This window comes from Pempheris klunzingeri, chromosome 8, assembly GCF_042242105.1.
Source record: "Pempheris klunzingeri isolate RE-2024b chromosome 8, fPemKlu1.hap1, whole genome shotgun sequence".
NCBI lineage: Eukaryota > Metazoa > Chordata > Actinopteri > Acropomatiformes > Pempheridae > Pempheris > Pempheris klunzingeri.
Genome location: NC_092019.1, coordinates 13,253,646 through 13,268,113, shown reverse-complemented (window position 1 = coordinate 13,268,113; position 14,468 = coordinate 13,253,646). Strand labels below are relative to the sequence as shown.

Here is a 14,468-nt window from a genome sequence, read left to right as displayed (position 1 = left end):
TAAACAGTGGCTGTACTGGCCTTCACTCCACAAGCACCCATTTTAAGATTTTAAGATTTTTGAGGCATTTTCTTCTACGGCTTTCTCTCTCTCTCTCTCTCTCTCTCTCTTTAGCCTCTGGTAGACTATTTATGTAAATATGTAATTTTATTATTCATTGGCGCGCCTTCCCATTCGTCCCAGCTGATTAACTGTGACACTTTTTTCTCTTGGACTAACTTACGCCTCATCCGCTAACATATTTTAATATTCTGAGTTCCCAAAGATGCCCTTTCATTTCCTGCAAGCCCTCCACAGGCCAAACAAGAAGTGATGCACACACTCTGCCTTCAAACTCTTTACTGGGCCTGTTTAAAGAGGAACAGCGTCATGGCCTTGGGCTAAATGACGCACCCAGCACACAGGAGTCCTTCCGCTGCAGCATCCTGCTACTTGTGCTGAAGCCCATACTGACCTGTAGTGACCCTCAAGGCTCTGGGTGACAGGATGACTTTAAGTGGAGGGTTCAGATTAACAGGTGTTTTCTAGGTCATGTCAAAACATTTTCATAATAGAAAACACAGCCCACATCTCCAAACTCTGGATTAAAAATATTAATTATAGGAATAAGTCGCAGAACAACTTACAATTTCAGGTATGACTTGATTTAATCCATTTTAATAAAAAAGTGGAGAGTTGATGCAAAAGGTGCAAGCAAAACAATCCTTAAGCACACAGATAAGCCTCAGAGCTGCATGGATATTAATTAAATATGCATGAGTGTGATTAAATAATCACAATACATAAGAAACATATTCAGGATTAAATATAGCTGCAGCACATTTTTGTTTACAAGGAAAATTATTTACAACAAAAACACAGCTTTAAGCAGACCATAAACCAGATAAACCTGAATAAGGAGAATTATGCAGTTTACCAGCAGCAGGGAGATCATGTTCAGCGAAGTCAGATTTGCAAAATACAACAGCCACTGTTAATAAAAAATATACAGTTTCATGTACTAGCTGTGACTTGAGCGCCATCCAGTGGTGGCCAAATAAATTACAACAATTGACAGTGAGGTTAGAAAGTGTGCATCAGCCATGTGGTATCCAAGTTCTGTATTATTTACAAGCAGTTTCGTAAAAATATTCTTAATATACAGATATTCTACTCCAGCTACAATAGGTTAAACCCCTGAATCACATTTTACATTGATTAACAGTGTTGTATACACTGACAAAGAGATTGACATTATAACAAATAAGACTCCTGAAAAGACAATTATTTGGCATTAAGAATTATTGCTGAGACGTCCTGAGTTAATCCAAGCACCCATTGACTGAAGTCATTCTTAAAGTGTACAGTGTGTAAAAAATTTTTTTGCAGTGCAGACCTTACAGATTAAAAACTGTTCCGACTTAAATTCAGTATTTCTGTGCTGAGAACAAGCCATAAATTACATGTCACCGGAAATGAAAAGAAAAGAGGACTTATTACAGGTTGTGCAAGGAATAACTTTCAGCTATACAGTTAAAAATGTTGCTGACCTCAGACCTGACACAACGTGGCTCAGTTGAAGGAGCTTGTGACGCTCTATCCACCTTCACCCCACACTTCCTGGACGGTCTAACCCTTCACAGCTCCCCACGGCTGCAGAGTGGCCTGAGGCAGAATGAACTGCGGAGACGGCTGCGGCAAGATGTAGTAGCCAAATACCTGCTGGTGTGGGGGTGGAGGTGTTGGAGGCACGCACACTGTGTTCAGAAACACTGGAGTGCCCTTCTTGTACTGAGGCCAAACTGGTGTAGGGTGGTAGAAGTACTGGAGGCTGGCAGGGATCTGAACAAAGAGAAAGATTGGAGGGAGGACAAGAGATTAGAAGGGGAGCGTTGGAGAGTTTCCAGCATGGGTGTTAAACACACTTTGTCCCTATGGGAGGAATCAATGGTACTTTCCTTTCTAGAACGTGCACTACTGAAACTTTATCACAATGTCAACAACCCCCATAAAAAGACCAAAAGCCAACAATCCCTTAGTCTGTCTCTCACTGCTTTCAGACTACCCTACCCGGTGTGTGGCACCAGCCCATCTGTGCCTAAAGAAGACATCAACCTTTAAAAGCTGGTCACAAATATTACATTTTATTGTTTGTTCTTTTTAAAAAAAAGGCTCAGTGATATCCTAAAGCTGGGAACTGTAGTTTTAACAAACATTACTCAAACAGGAGTAATTAATGCATTTCTTGGGGACTATTTTCAGCTTTGGTTCTTTTTATTACGACACACTGGGCGCTCTAGTGTGTATTTAGAGCAGCAGGATGGTGCATGTGGGACTGACGCAATAGTGCCTGTGTTCATGGTAATGAAGGACCATGTCATCCACTAAACAGGTGTGGCTTATTGATGTAATAGCTTTTAGTGAACAATAAAGCGCTAGGTAGCTACAATAAGCTTTAGCTACACAGAGAATATGTGTTAGTAGGCACAATGCATGCTTTCTCTCTTTTCTTGGGGTTTCTTGACAGTAAAAAGTAACATAGAAAATCATTTTGAGGTACCAACAGATGGTCCTAAAAGAGACAGAAAATAATTACCATATTTCTGACGTATTTGACCTTATTTGCTCCATCTCCATGGCGCTTCCGAATCCTGGGCACCATTACTACGGTGTAGGCGTCGCTTTCTGCTGCCTCCTTCTTTTCAGCCTCCTTCTCTGCTTTTTCAAGCTCTCCCTCCGTCTCGCCATCTTTTGCCTCCTCCTCCGTGTCACTCGACGCAGCAGAACCACAATCTGAAGAGGTGGCAGAGTGGTAATCCGACGTGTCCAGGTTTATCGAGTCCACCGAGGAGTCACCCTGCTGTTCCTGCGCAACCTTCTCGTCCTCCTTTTCGAAAGAGGCTATTGTGAAGGGCCTGCTGTTCTCTCCAGATCTGTTTAAACCACACACACAAGTCATCTTTAATTTAACAGTCACCCACATTCCCACTTTTTACTACCCACATTTTTATTCATCGTTTCACCGAATGCATCATGACTTGAACACAGTCATAATCCCTGGCTAGACTGACAAATGCCTCTTTGTTGTTGAGGAGTGAATGTATGTGTCATTCTTCGCCTCTGCCTCAGCAGGCCAGCCAGTGACTCACCTTGCACACACCTCCAGCGGGTCGATCCACAGTGTGATCTCACGCGGAAGGCCCAGCTCACTGGGTGTGAGCTTGCTCTCCTCACATGCCTTCAGGACCACTTCATCGCAGGTTACTCCGTTATTTATCCGAATACATCTGTGAAGGATAAAACAATAACTGTTTTCTTCCTCTATTATACAGGGGTCTCTGCCAACAATAGGGATATAGTTCTATGATCCTTGTGACGATTGTGTAATTTTTCACATTGGAAATTACCTGTAAGCCTGGCCTTTGCTGGGGCACTCAGGGTACCAGTGGTCATCATATTTGTCGAATAAAAGTTTCTGCAGCTTCTCAGCAAACAGTTCTGCTTTGGCTTCATCAAGCTTGCCACGTGCCAAAACCAAACGTTTGAGGAAGTTGACTCCAGCCTTCACCTCTCTTTTCATGGTGTCTGTAGAGACAGAAAATATATCTAAAATTACTGTTACAGTTAAAATTTGTCACCTACAAATACATCTGCATGCGTCAGTGCATGCGAGTATGAGGCTCTGTAGTCACATGCCAAACACACATTTTTTGTTTTTGACAAACCAAAGTGCAAAGAAGTAACGTGATTTGAGTTCTTGTATCAGACGATGACTTCCCTTCAATGACATGTGAGGGAGCAGGAACTTCAGTTGTAGCGATAACAGCACTTCCCCGAGCAGTCGCCCCCTGAGCCTTTTATTTTTATTAGCTCCAGGGGAGCTCTGTGTCAAGCTTGTTTAAAGAGTGCAAGGCATTTTACAGCTACGGACACAGCTCTGCATTGACAAAAGGCTTGGAGGCAAACAAGATGCAAACCAGCACTGCCGTGTTGACACAAGTATTACGACATGCAAATCCAATGAGCTCACTGTGTTGTTTATCCTCTGATAGTGGGTCTGTTTGGGTTGGGTGCCAATGTCAGCCTGACCAGAGAGAAGAGCGCGTTCAATGAAGGCCAAGGCAATTCAAACTTCATAGCCGTCCTGACGTGCGCACAGCATCCCAACATCCTGCTGATGTCCTTGACGAGAAAGTCGTTCCTTGAACTTTGAGGTGCAGACAGTAATTTGTTATTGTGGCTAAAAGCACACCACTGTTGCTTTAGCCTGGGTAATGTGTTGTGAGAGAAAATTACTATTTGCCTTGGTAGACATGCCCACAGCCTCCACTCCAGAGAGGTGATGAGCCTGTGACACAACAAGCAAGAGTAGTACTAACTTTAAATCCCTGACAAATATGTTTTGCCATTACCTGGACTATGAGAGCATCTGTGTGTTATCAGCCTTATGATTAGATGTCCAATCAGCAGCTTTGATATTCCAGTCAGTTATTAGTCTGTGAGGTAAACTGGGTCAAATTGCATGTATTCCTCAGGTTGTTGTTGTTGCTGCTTCCTCACTTATATAACTCTGTTTAGCTTTCCATCACTCACGACAGTCTCCACCAGCAAAATGTTATAAATGTGACATGCTGACCTGCAGGGTGTCTCTTTTTCTGACACAAACATACAAACACAGGTCTTTCTGGTTGGTTTTCCAGTTTCAAATTCCTGCCATGACTCTGAAGAATGTGGCCATGTGCTTGAATTCTTCCAAATACCATTTTTAAAAAAAAGAGGCCACAGGAATTCAATACAGACCAGCCGTTTTAGCTGAGAGGTTTTAGTAGAGGTCTCAAAGCGTTTTGAGTTTAGAGGACACTAAAGCTCGATAAGGTAGCACTGAATTCAAGTCTACTGCATTTTCCTTCCTCTTGATCTGTAATATTCAATGTTTATGTGTTTAAACAGAATCATTTTGTGATGGGCAAAAAAGGGTTAACAGGATTCACACCGAGATGATCCAAGTCAGGGATAAAAGACAAATTCTACTTAAAATTTTTCAGAAAATACGGTGTTAAGAAATACTCTGAGAGCGTCATTTTATGTTATAGTATCCTGCAATATATGTCACTGTGACAACATCACATAATATTCATGTTTGAGTTATTTAGCCATGCATCTTCAGATTTGGTGATTCGGATTTTCTCAGATAAACTTCACCTGGACTGCAATAAATGCGCATTTGCATTGATCGTTGATTAACCTGACCGTTATGTTCTTGATTAATTGCTTAATTGTTTGGTCTAAAGAAAGTTAGGGATTAAACAAAAATGACAATTCCTTAAACCCAAGATTTTTTTCCTGGTTCTGATTAAATGCAGAGAAACATATATGTCTACATACTCAGTCTGACCGATGTTGTGACTGACAGACTCTGAAAACTACTTGATAAATCAAACCAGTCAGCTAAAAGTAATGGATAAATGGCTGAAATACCCTCCAGTTTAAAGGGTCGCATTTGTATCATGACGGGTGGTGTCTATGAACGGGTGCTAGAGCTCATCTAACAGGGTGTTGGGGGGGCATTAGAATTGAATTGAATTTCTTCTGATTCTCATGACATAATTTCTGGCCCAGACTACATGCAACATCCCACGTAGCAGCACTGAACCAGTATAACGTACCCTACGACAGGCAGCCGAGATGAGTCATGTCATCAACCGGCTTTTGACACACCAAATTAACGATGAGGGTTTGTTGAGTCTTGTGAAAGGCAATCACATCACTGGAGGTGTTTATTTTCTCTGATTACTTCCCCTCCTCCCGTCTTTTCTTTGATCTAATCAGAGATTCAGTGGCGGCCTTAAAAAAAAAAAAAAAAAGCTCCCACAAATGACCAGCACTCCATCTGCACAGCGTGTTTACTGACCACTGACCTACTGCCATTATGTGGACTCTGCTGATACTGTTTTGATTGTGCATGCCAAGACAGCAGCTTGACCCATTTGCAGACACTTGTTGGTGCTTTGAGGGAGGAGAGGCTGGATCATTTCTGGTGTGTGTGTGTGTGTGTGTGTGTGTGAATGCCACAGCTTCATACAGTGTGTGTGTGCTTCACTTTACAGTCAGTGTGGACAGGACTGAACTGGGGTTTGATTGGCAGATGTGACTGACCGACAGGTAGCCTGCAGGTGAGGACGTTTATCTGGTTTCGTCGAGATTCACTTTGTGTGACAAGAAAGTTGTTTTTGCGTCTGCGTGAAACAAAGGAGAACTCAACAAAAGCAGTAAGACACCAGTGTGTGTGTGTGTGTGTGTGTGTGTGTGTGTGTGTGTGTGTGTGTGTGTAATCCAAGGAGGGGACACGTGTTTGAGTGGCTGCTCAGGAATATCTATCACTAAAAGAAACGACAGTTCATTAAAAAAAAAAAAAAGAAGAAGAGAAACATATATGTCTACATACTCAGTCTGACAGATGTTGTTACTGACAGACTCTGAAAACTACTTGATAAATCAAACCAGTCAGCTAAAAGTAATGGATAAATGGCTGAAATACCCTCCAGTTTAAAGGGTCGCATTTGTATCATGACGGGTGGCGTCTATGAACGGGTGCTAGAGCTCATCTAACAGGGTGTTGGGGGGGGGGGGCATTAGAATAGAAAAGAAAAAAGTCAGCCTGCTTCTTTCTGCTGTGACAAAGCCTTTCTGCTCAGGCTACAAACTGGAAATAACGCATTTGGGTTTTCTGACAGTGCGGAAACCCCCCGGTGGAAATGAGCTGAAACAGGTTGTGGTTTCGACTGAGAAGAAACACATTATCGAGTTCCCTTCATTTAACAAACTAAATATTTAGTGCAACCTAAATGGCGTCTAAGTTAAAATAGCCCTAGCTTGTGAATGATAGATGTGGAGTAGTTAGAAAAAGTTTTCGCTGAGGCTCAAACACGTTATCCTTCTGAATAGAAACAACATTAAAATAACTTTTTTTTTTTTAAAGAAACTAGAAATAAACCCAACGAAGCATAAACGCCACAGATAACAAAATTAAGACAATGTAACAACCACAACAGCGACACACTAACCAATAGCTACATGTAACAAAACACGTTTTAACAAATTAAGACGACGCAAGAAAGTTAAAAACAACAAAAGCAGAGAGTTACTCACGATAAAAAAAAAAGTGCCTGTCCAGTCGGTAAGTGTGCTCGGCTCCCCGTCTCTCTCGTCCCGTGTGTGCTGATGTGTTGGAGTTATTATGGTCAGCAGCACATGTTGCTTCCTTGTTCTCCGCTCTCGGTGCAGCTGCTGCAACAGAGACGTAACGTTACCGTCAGCGTGACTCACTTCCTTCACCCAGCGGCGTGAGCAAGAGCTGACTGGCTCCCTGCGACACCCCGCCCAGCCCGGACCAAATATGGGCAGCAAGGTAATCAGCTGAGTGTGTGAGTGTGTGTGAGTGTGCTGTCCCTCCTTACAGTAAGTTTACAATCCCTATGATGACATTCAGTGTAATACTATGGGGGTTTTTATAGGTTATAGATGGCCACAATGTTCTAAATTAGTTTCACTTTCTAACAATGCGCCTATTGTGAGAAAGTTATGTGTAGTTACTTCCTTGATGATGCTTTTTAGATTATTCATGTATGCCTTATAATGTTCATCAGTTGTAGGATGATCAAAAAGACATTTTTGGTTGCCAGGTTGTGGAAAACAGGGGTGGTGGAATAATACTCAGATCCTTTATTTATGTACAAGTAGCAATACCATAATGTGAAACTACTCTGTTGCAATGAACATTCTGCATTAAACCCCTTACATAAACCAGAGTATGTTAGTGTTATCAGCTAAAAGTGTTTGAAGTATCTAAATACTCATTATGCAGCAGATCGGCCATTATCTGTGATATCATGCTGTTTATTATACGTGGTCACTATTGCTGAATAACAGTTAAGTGACATTTTTAAATCTACAGCAATGTGTCGTAATAAGACATTTTTAAAAATATCCCTAGTTTTCTCTTTAATCTGAGGCTGTAAAGTATACAGTAATACAGCTGTCAGATAAAATGAGTGGAGTAAAAAGTACCATGAAATGTGATGGAAGAGAACTACAAGGTAGCAGAAAGAGAAAAAAAAAATACTCCTCACATCAGTGGGAACATTTCTGTGGCTGGTGTTGGATGTGGAACAGAAAACAACTAAAGACACAAAGTAAATCTAACATTGGACATGTAGACCAAGAAAATCTGAAATAATACAAGGAATTATGCATAAACTGAGTCATGACACATTAAATACACTAAAAGATTTTATAAATCCTCTCAGTTACAATTAAAAGTCCAAATAAATGCAGTAATAAGTGCAATGTCCCCCTAATATTAATTAGTTACTTTTCATTACTACAATTTAGCAATACTGCAGTTATAAATGTTGGTATATCTATATTGCATTTATGTTGTCATACCTCATATTCTGTTTTCTTACATATATGTGTGTGTGTGTGTATTATTTTTTTCTTTATACACATTTTTCTGTAACGGAGATCCCAGCCAAGAATTTTCCACCAGCGTACTTGTATGACATCTTGAATCTTGTCCACTGGCGGGTTTTCCAGATGACCTAAAGAGCTAACTAAAAAGAAAACATGTTTTTCACAACCTGGCAACCCAAAGGCTGTTTTTCTTAATGGCATGTTACTGATAAAGCACTACTGAATTATTTATGAACCACCAATAATACTCTAAAATGTTTTCATGGGTGTCTTAATAGAAGGTGGTATCCTGATTTTGTATTTTACTATCTTGTCATGATTTTGAGTGGTTTTCCTCAGTGGTCAAATGAGTTCATCAGTTTGAATACCACAATGTCAAAGTACTCCACTACAAGCAAAAGTCCTGATTTCAAAATGTAATTTCAGGTGAAAGTCTTTTCACAAATACATACTGGTATAAGTACTCATTATACAGAATTTTATATATTATAGTTTGATCCACTTTAATGTTCAACTGGAGATAATCTACTTCACTTTTACTTAATCTGGGCTTGTTTTCTACGAAACATCCCATTTACTGTAGTTCTCTCTTACGCACCCAGTGCTCTTTTGACCACAGAGCTCCAGCCATAACGAGCTGTAAGTCTGTATGTTTAAGATCAATACAGCACCCATAAATACCAGCAGTTCACAGCAACACAGACTGAGAGGCTGCAGCTCTGTATCACACAGTGCAGGCTCATATAATATTAACAAGATAGTGCTGTACAGTCTCTAAAAATGTTTCTGCTGTGATGGAGCCATTCACTTTTTAGGAGGTGTGGTATTTGAGTATTTTGACCCTTTTCTTAAATTATGTAGAAATACAACAATTTAATATGTAGCCTACTAAAATACAGGTTTTCAATTTTACTTAAGTAAAAGTATATTATTATAGAGTATTATAAGCTAAATGTACTTAGAGCATCAAAAGTAAAAATATTCATTGTGCAGCATTACATCTTTCAGCGTTACATAATATATGTATAGAAATATATATTTTCTATGCTTACTAATCTTCTCATGTGCAATTATTAGAATTGATAATTGCTGGGTAATTAGATCAGTACAGTACCATACTGATATTAATATCATATTTTATAAGCTAATCATGTCTTTTGTATCTGAATCTGCAGAGTAACGATAGCATGAAAAGAAATATCATCAAGTGTCATAAAATGGAAATATTCTAATAAAATACAAGAGCCTCAAAACTCTACTTACGTGCAGTGCTTAAGTAAATACTTTATTCATTTCCACCACTGCTTTTTTATTGATCGGTGTGTCACGTTTCACTCCTGATCATACGGTGTTGATCTCTCCTGGTGACCACTAGGGGGCATGCTGGTTTCTTTTCACAAATTTCATCCAGTTAAAAGTGCTGCATGTTTCTGAGGCACGTTGCACTAAAACAAAGCAGAATTTTCCTTCCCTATCTTCATTTCTACATAGTCAAACATCAACTCTCCTTGCAGGACTTTTGTACGTCTTGTATGCTTCTTTCCTTTTCTGTGTTGTGCTCATTTATTCATCAATCATTTGGTTTCTTTGTTTGTCCATTGAGATTTCTCTCTCTCTGTCTTTCTTTCTCCTCTCGGTTACACTGGTGTGTGTTAGTGTCCGTGCAGGTACGCTGAGGACAGTGTGTCAGATCTCTGTGGATTTATCTTCCCTCCTGCCTCTACCGGATCACACTCCTCGTCCCAGATGCCAACTCAAGAGTGAATTATTGCTGTGAGCGTTTGCGAGAGAGATAGGAATAGGTGGAGAGACAGAAAGAGAGACATAAGAGGGATAAGAGAGATAGAAAGAGTTGAAGAGTGGGCGTGTTTGCTATTGATTGGCATTGTTTTGACGACTGATGGAAATTAAATTGCCTTCTCTGTCTTTGCTTCCCTCCCGTCTCTCTTTCTCACTCTTTTGCTGTTGTTGACCTCCTTCCCACTCCATCTCCTTGTGGTGAACCTCTGTAGGCAATCCCTGCTGTTAACTATAAGACTGATTGCATTACAATGCCTTTAAACAAGCAATTAATTTTCTCACAGAGTCACAGGTCGTCCAGCTTCTTTCTTCAATCCCGATATAGCTTCTCAGACCTCTCAGACAGCCTCTGCACAACTTTCTCTATCTGAAAACAATTGATTTTTCTGTCAGTGTGTCATTTGTGCTGCTCAAACACTGGCCGGTATTCTGCTGTGATAACGGGAACCCAAGCTGGGACGCTTCATACAAACACACACATGCGTTTAATGTGCATATTTCTCACAAGTGTCATGAGTTTGTAGATGGGTATTGGAAATGAAACCACTTGACCTCGAAATGTGATCGTTCTTTTTCAGGAACAGCTTCTCTCTGAACACGTCTGGCGGTATCAATGAAGCCCACACGCATACACCACATGCAGCCTGCTTCGCCTTTAAAAACATATTGATTTCTTTCTTTCACGGGGAGCTTAATGCGATCGATCGGCCAGGCCCTTTCAAGATCAGCGCCAGTATAAGCATCTCTTCCCCTAACACACATGCGGCCTCTTTCCCCTCAGGTAATGACTGTCCTTGGGCTGGGAGAACAGTTTGTCTGCATTAAGAGAGAGAAGTGTTTCTCGTGGCATCCAGTTCCTCTCCGTCCTCTCTGGTCCCCAGTAATGTGGTTAAGTATTTGCCTCTTTGACAAAAGGTATGAGCGAATGCAGCACACACCTCCTTTGACCTTTATCATCTGCCCATTCCCCCCTCTCCTTCTCCTCCTCCTCTCCACCTCTCAGTGGGTCGATACCTATTTGTATTTGCAATGCATTAGACCAGTGCCCTCTTTTTAGATTGAAAAAGTTCGCTTTTCTCAGTTTTGCGCCTTGCAGGCAAATCACACCAGGTAGAAGCTTGTTATAACCATTTTCTACCTTTTTCTTATATTTTTTAGGCATTTTGAGGGGCGCATAATCACGTCTAGCTCTTAAAAACAAAGCAGACATTATTATTATTATGATACTCAATTAAAGATGTAGAGAAATTATCTGAGACCCCCCCAATCCAAGCCAACTGAAATGGTCTCCATGTTTATTGTAGAACCATAGCAACAGCCCTTCACCTGCTGCATGAGCTTCGGAGCGGTTTTTAACCTGGGGGTCTGAACCCTCTGAGAGGTCACAAGAAAAATTGGAGGGCTAATGAGATGAGTAATAAGACGAGGAAGAAGGAGAAAAAAAAGTTACACTCAAGTTCACTTAACATTCTTCTGGGGACCCACTTTTTAAAAATGACAAAGCATCGTGACCCTATTCACAATGGGCCTAATCTATAAATCACGAGAAGAGCAAATTTGTGCATAAATGAACATTCCTTACCGTTTTTACTGCCATTTCCGTGCCACCGTATATTATCTTGAATAGGCCATTTCAAAGAGATATACATTTGATAAATCGCAACTTGGTTTTATGCATGTGTTATTGGAAACATAAACACATGTTAAAGACTTTATAAATGAGACCAAATTCATCTATTTAGGCAGGGATAACAGGCACTCATATGCAGACGTTAGTAGAAATACCAACAAACTCTCTTATATGGCCCAGAAGAGCACTTCAGAAATAAATCTTAAAGAAATTGGAAGAAATTTTGGAAATGTATGTGGCGATCCAAATAACATCTGACCCTGTCTCTGCTCATTTATACATCCAGCAGTTACGTAGCAACGTTATCATTTATTTGGAGTCGTGTTTCTGGACTTGTGATAATTGCAAGTTGATTAGTCACTCTCTTTTAGCTTTGCTTTTGGTCTCCACCAACTCCTGAGGGGGCCACCTGTCTCTTGAGCAGCTAAATGCTGCACTATGTTCAACAGTTAGTAAATCTTGTCTGTTTGCTGTCTGTACTGAGCAGGCAGTGAAGTGCAGAGGGTTTTTAGACCTTAATATCTGACAACAGATGCCTGCTGTGAATACTGCAGATCAGAGCAGAGTTGAAAGAGTAGATTTGCTGCTCAAATAGCCGAAACAGAAGGCAGGAAGATACTTGAAAGGGCCCAGCTGAGGGGGAAACTGCAGACACCGTTCATTTACAAGTAATCATTTGACCCTTTGATAATACTGAAAATAATATTTATTATAGTGCTCAGAAGAAGTGTAAATTTGAACATCCACCATTCTATGACAATTGTAAAGAAATGTGATGAGATTGTTCTTTTATCTTGGGAATCTGGAGACTTTTCAGTGTAAACTAACTAACAAAACAATCTGGCAAGGGACCATCAATCCTCAGTTGAATCATCCAGAGTTCACACACAGACATATGCAACCTGTGACAAGGATAATAAAGGATCGTTAACCAAACAAAAATTTTCTCTTCAAAAATGGTATAGAAAAAGATCCCCCAGCCTTACTTCAGTTTTGCAAACAGCCCTCCTCTGTAAGGGTTCAAATGCTGTATGTGCATGTCATGTTGACATTTTCCCTCCACTCATGTTTTCTCTGTAGATAGAGAGGCAGCCTTACATCCACCCTTATATCTTCATGATCTAAGGCTTAGAAAGGATTAAGTCAACAAGAAAGTCATTTCTCAAGAGATTTAATTTGGTTGGTGACTTCTTAATTGCCTATATTTCAGTGCCTGTCCATGGTTCACATGGCTGCAGTCTAAACACAGCATGCATTACAGCTCTGATCATCTTCTACATGCAATAAGAATAACCAATGCGATACGGAAAAGAACAAAGAATAGTGTAAGTAATGAATATAAATCATTATGTAAGCAATAAATCTGGAAATGTTGAATAAATATTAATTCAACATACTCCAAGTGCACTACATTTCAAGTGATTTCCTGCTTGTACCAAACGACTGCTTTGTATTCAAAAAGCAAATACCCTTTCCTGGTTTTTCAAAATACTTTCACTTGCTCGAATCCCTTGAATTTCCTCTCAGCTCACTGCTCATGTTGTGAGACTCAAATATGAATGTGAACCTCCCAGCCCATGGTTGCATTTCAAAATATGAGGCGTGAGCTGGAAAACTCTGGGATTTGCCAGCACTATCTTGTTTATATTATCTCTCTATAACCTCACAATGCCTTACTTTTAAGAATTTTCTAAGACGCTACCTGGAAAGAACAATGTGATTTGGTAATACATGTAGAGAAGATAAGAATTTACTAAAACTAATGAAATATTGTTATGGTCCCAGTCAATGCCCACTACCATTTGTGTATATTGTGTGTTTGCCTGTAGACAAATTTCACATATAATAAATTAAATTGAGCGCTGCCTCTGCCTATTTTTGCTGTGATTGATAACAACTTGTATAGTTTGTTGCAATAGATTTTTTGGAAATTATTCTACAATTATGAACCCTTGTAGCTTTATGAAGGCACAGCTAAGAATGCTTGAAGACCTTTTGAGTTTATTCTTTTCCTTCTGTAGATTTATTAGGATGCTTTCGAATGCCTTCCTTAACCTCTATGTTTCTATTGTTTTATTTTTTTTCTTCTGCTTAAAAGTAATAAAATGTCTTTCATATAAGACGTGTTTATGAACCTAAAGTCCACTGTGCAAACTCTAGCACTTCATAAGTAAATGCTCAGGGACTACTTGTATAACATAGAACAATTTACCATATGCAGGTCTGTGCTGTGAGAGGCGTCGGGTGGTTAAGTTTACCGTGTGCCCCCGCTGGCCTGCGATCGAATCCTGCCAGAGCTCCTGACTCCCCTCTGCTCCCCCTCTGCTGTCTCAACAATTAAATCAGTCAAGGTGAATGAACGGCCCACTCTCCTTCTTTCTTTTTTTAAAATGAAAAATAGACAAACAGATAAAAGCATAAGCTTGTTTAACAGTCCACTTCATGACCCACAACACAAACGACTTGTCTTATTATGAAACATTTCACCTGTATGTCAGCAGTTGCCATGGAGATTTTGTGCAGATATGTGAGGCTCTGCTTAATGTGCTGACCTTAACCTTGCACTTTCTCCATTGTACGTTTTCAT

The 14,468-nt window shown here is 40.2% G+C and overlaps 1 protein-coding gene across 3 annotated transcripts; it reads right to left on the bottom strand.

Moving 5' to 3' along the window:
• Nucleotides 1-646: 646 nt before the first annotated feature.
• On the bottom strand, nucleotides 647-7,290 carry LOC139204705 (maternal B9.15 protein). 3 transcript variants are annotated; one of them, XM_070834666.1, is made up of 5 exons: nucleotides 7,129-7,290; nucleotides 3,387-3,564; nucleotides 3,129-3,266; nucleotides 2,576-2,912; nucleotides 647-1,821 (listed from the first exon to the last, which is right to left on the bottom strand). In XM_070834666.1, exons 2-5 carry the CDS (start codon nucleotides 3,557-3,559, stop codon nucleotides 1,609-1,611), a joined length of 861 nt encoding a protein of 286 aa, XP_070690767.1. In that variant the 5' UTR covers nucleotides 3,560-3,564; nucleotides 7,129-7,290; the 3' UTR covers nucleotides 647-1,608. The 3 variants fall into 3 exon arrangements, with proteins under 3 accessions (XP_070690767.1, XP_070690769.1, XP_070690768.1); XM_070834668.1 differs by having other exon boundaries at nucleotides 2,597-2,912; XM_070834667.1 differs by lacking the exon at nucleotides 7,129-7,290 and adding an exon at nucleotides 4,010-4,259.
• Between the last annotated feature and the right edge of the window lie 7,178 nt (nucleotides 7,291-14,468).

Coding starts and splice junctions, on each gene's coding strand:
- LOC139204705 (XM_070834666.1), bottom strand. CDS start 3,559: ATGAAAAGAGAGGTGAAGGCTGGAGTCAACTTCCTCAAACGTTTGGTT. Junction 3,267..3,386: donor AGCAAAGGCCAGGCTTACAG/GTAATTTCCAAT, acceptor TATCCTTCACAG/ATGTATTCGGATAAATAACG. Junction 1,822..2,575: donor TCAAATACGTCAGAAATATG/GTAATTATTTTC, acceptor CTCTTTGTTCAG/ATCCCTGCCAGCCTCCAGTA.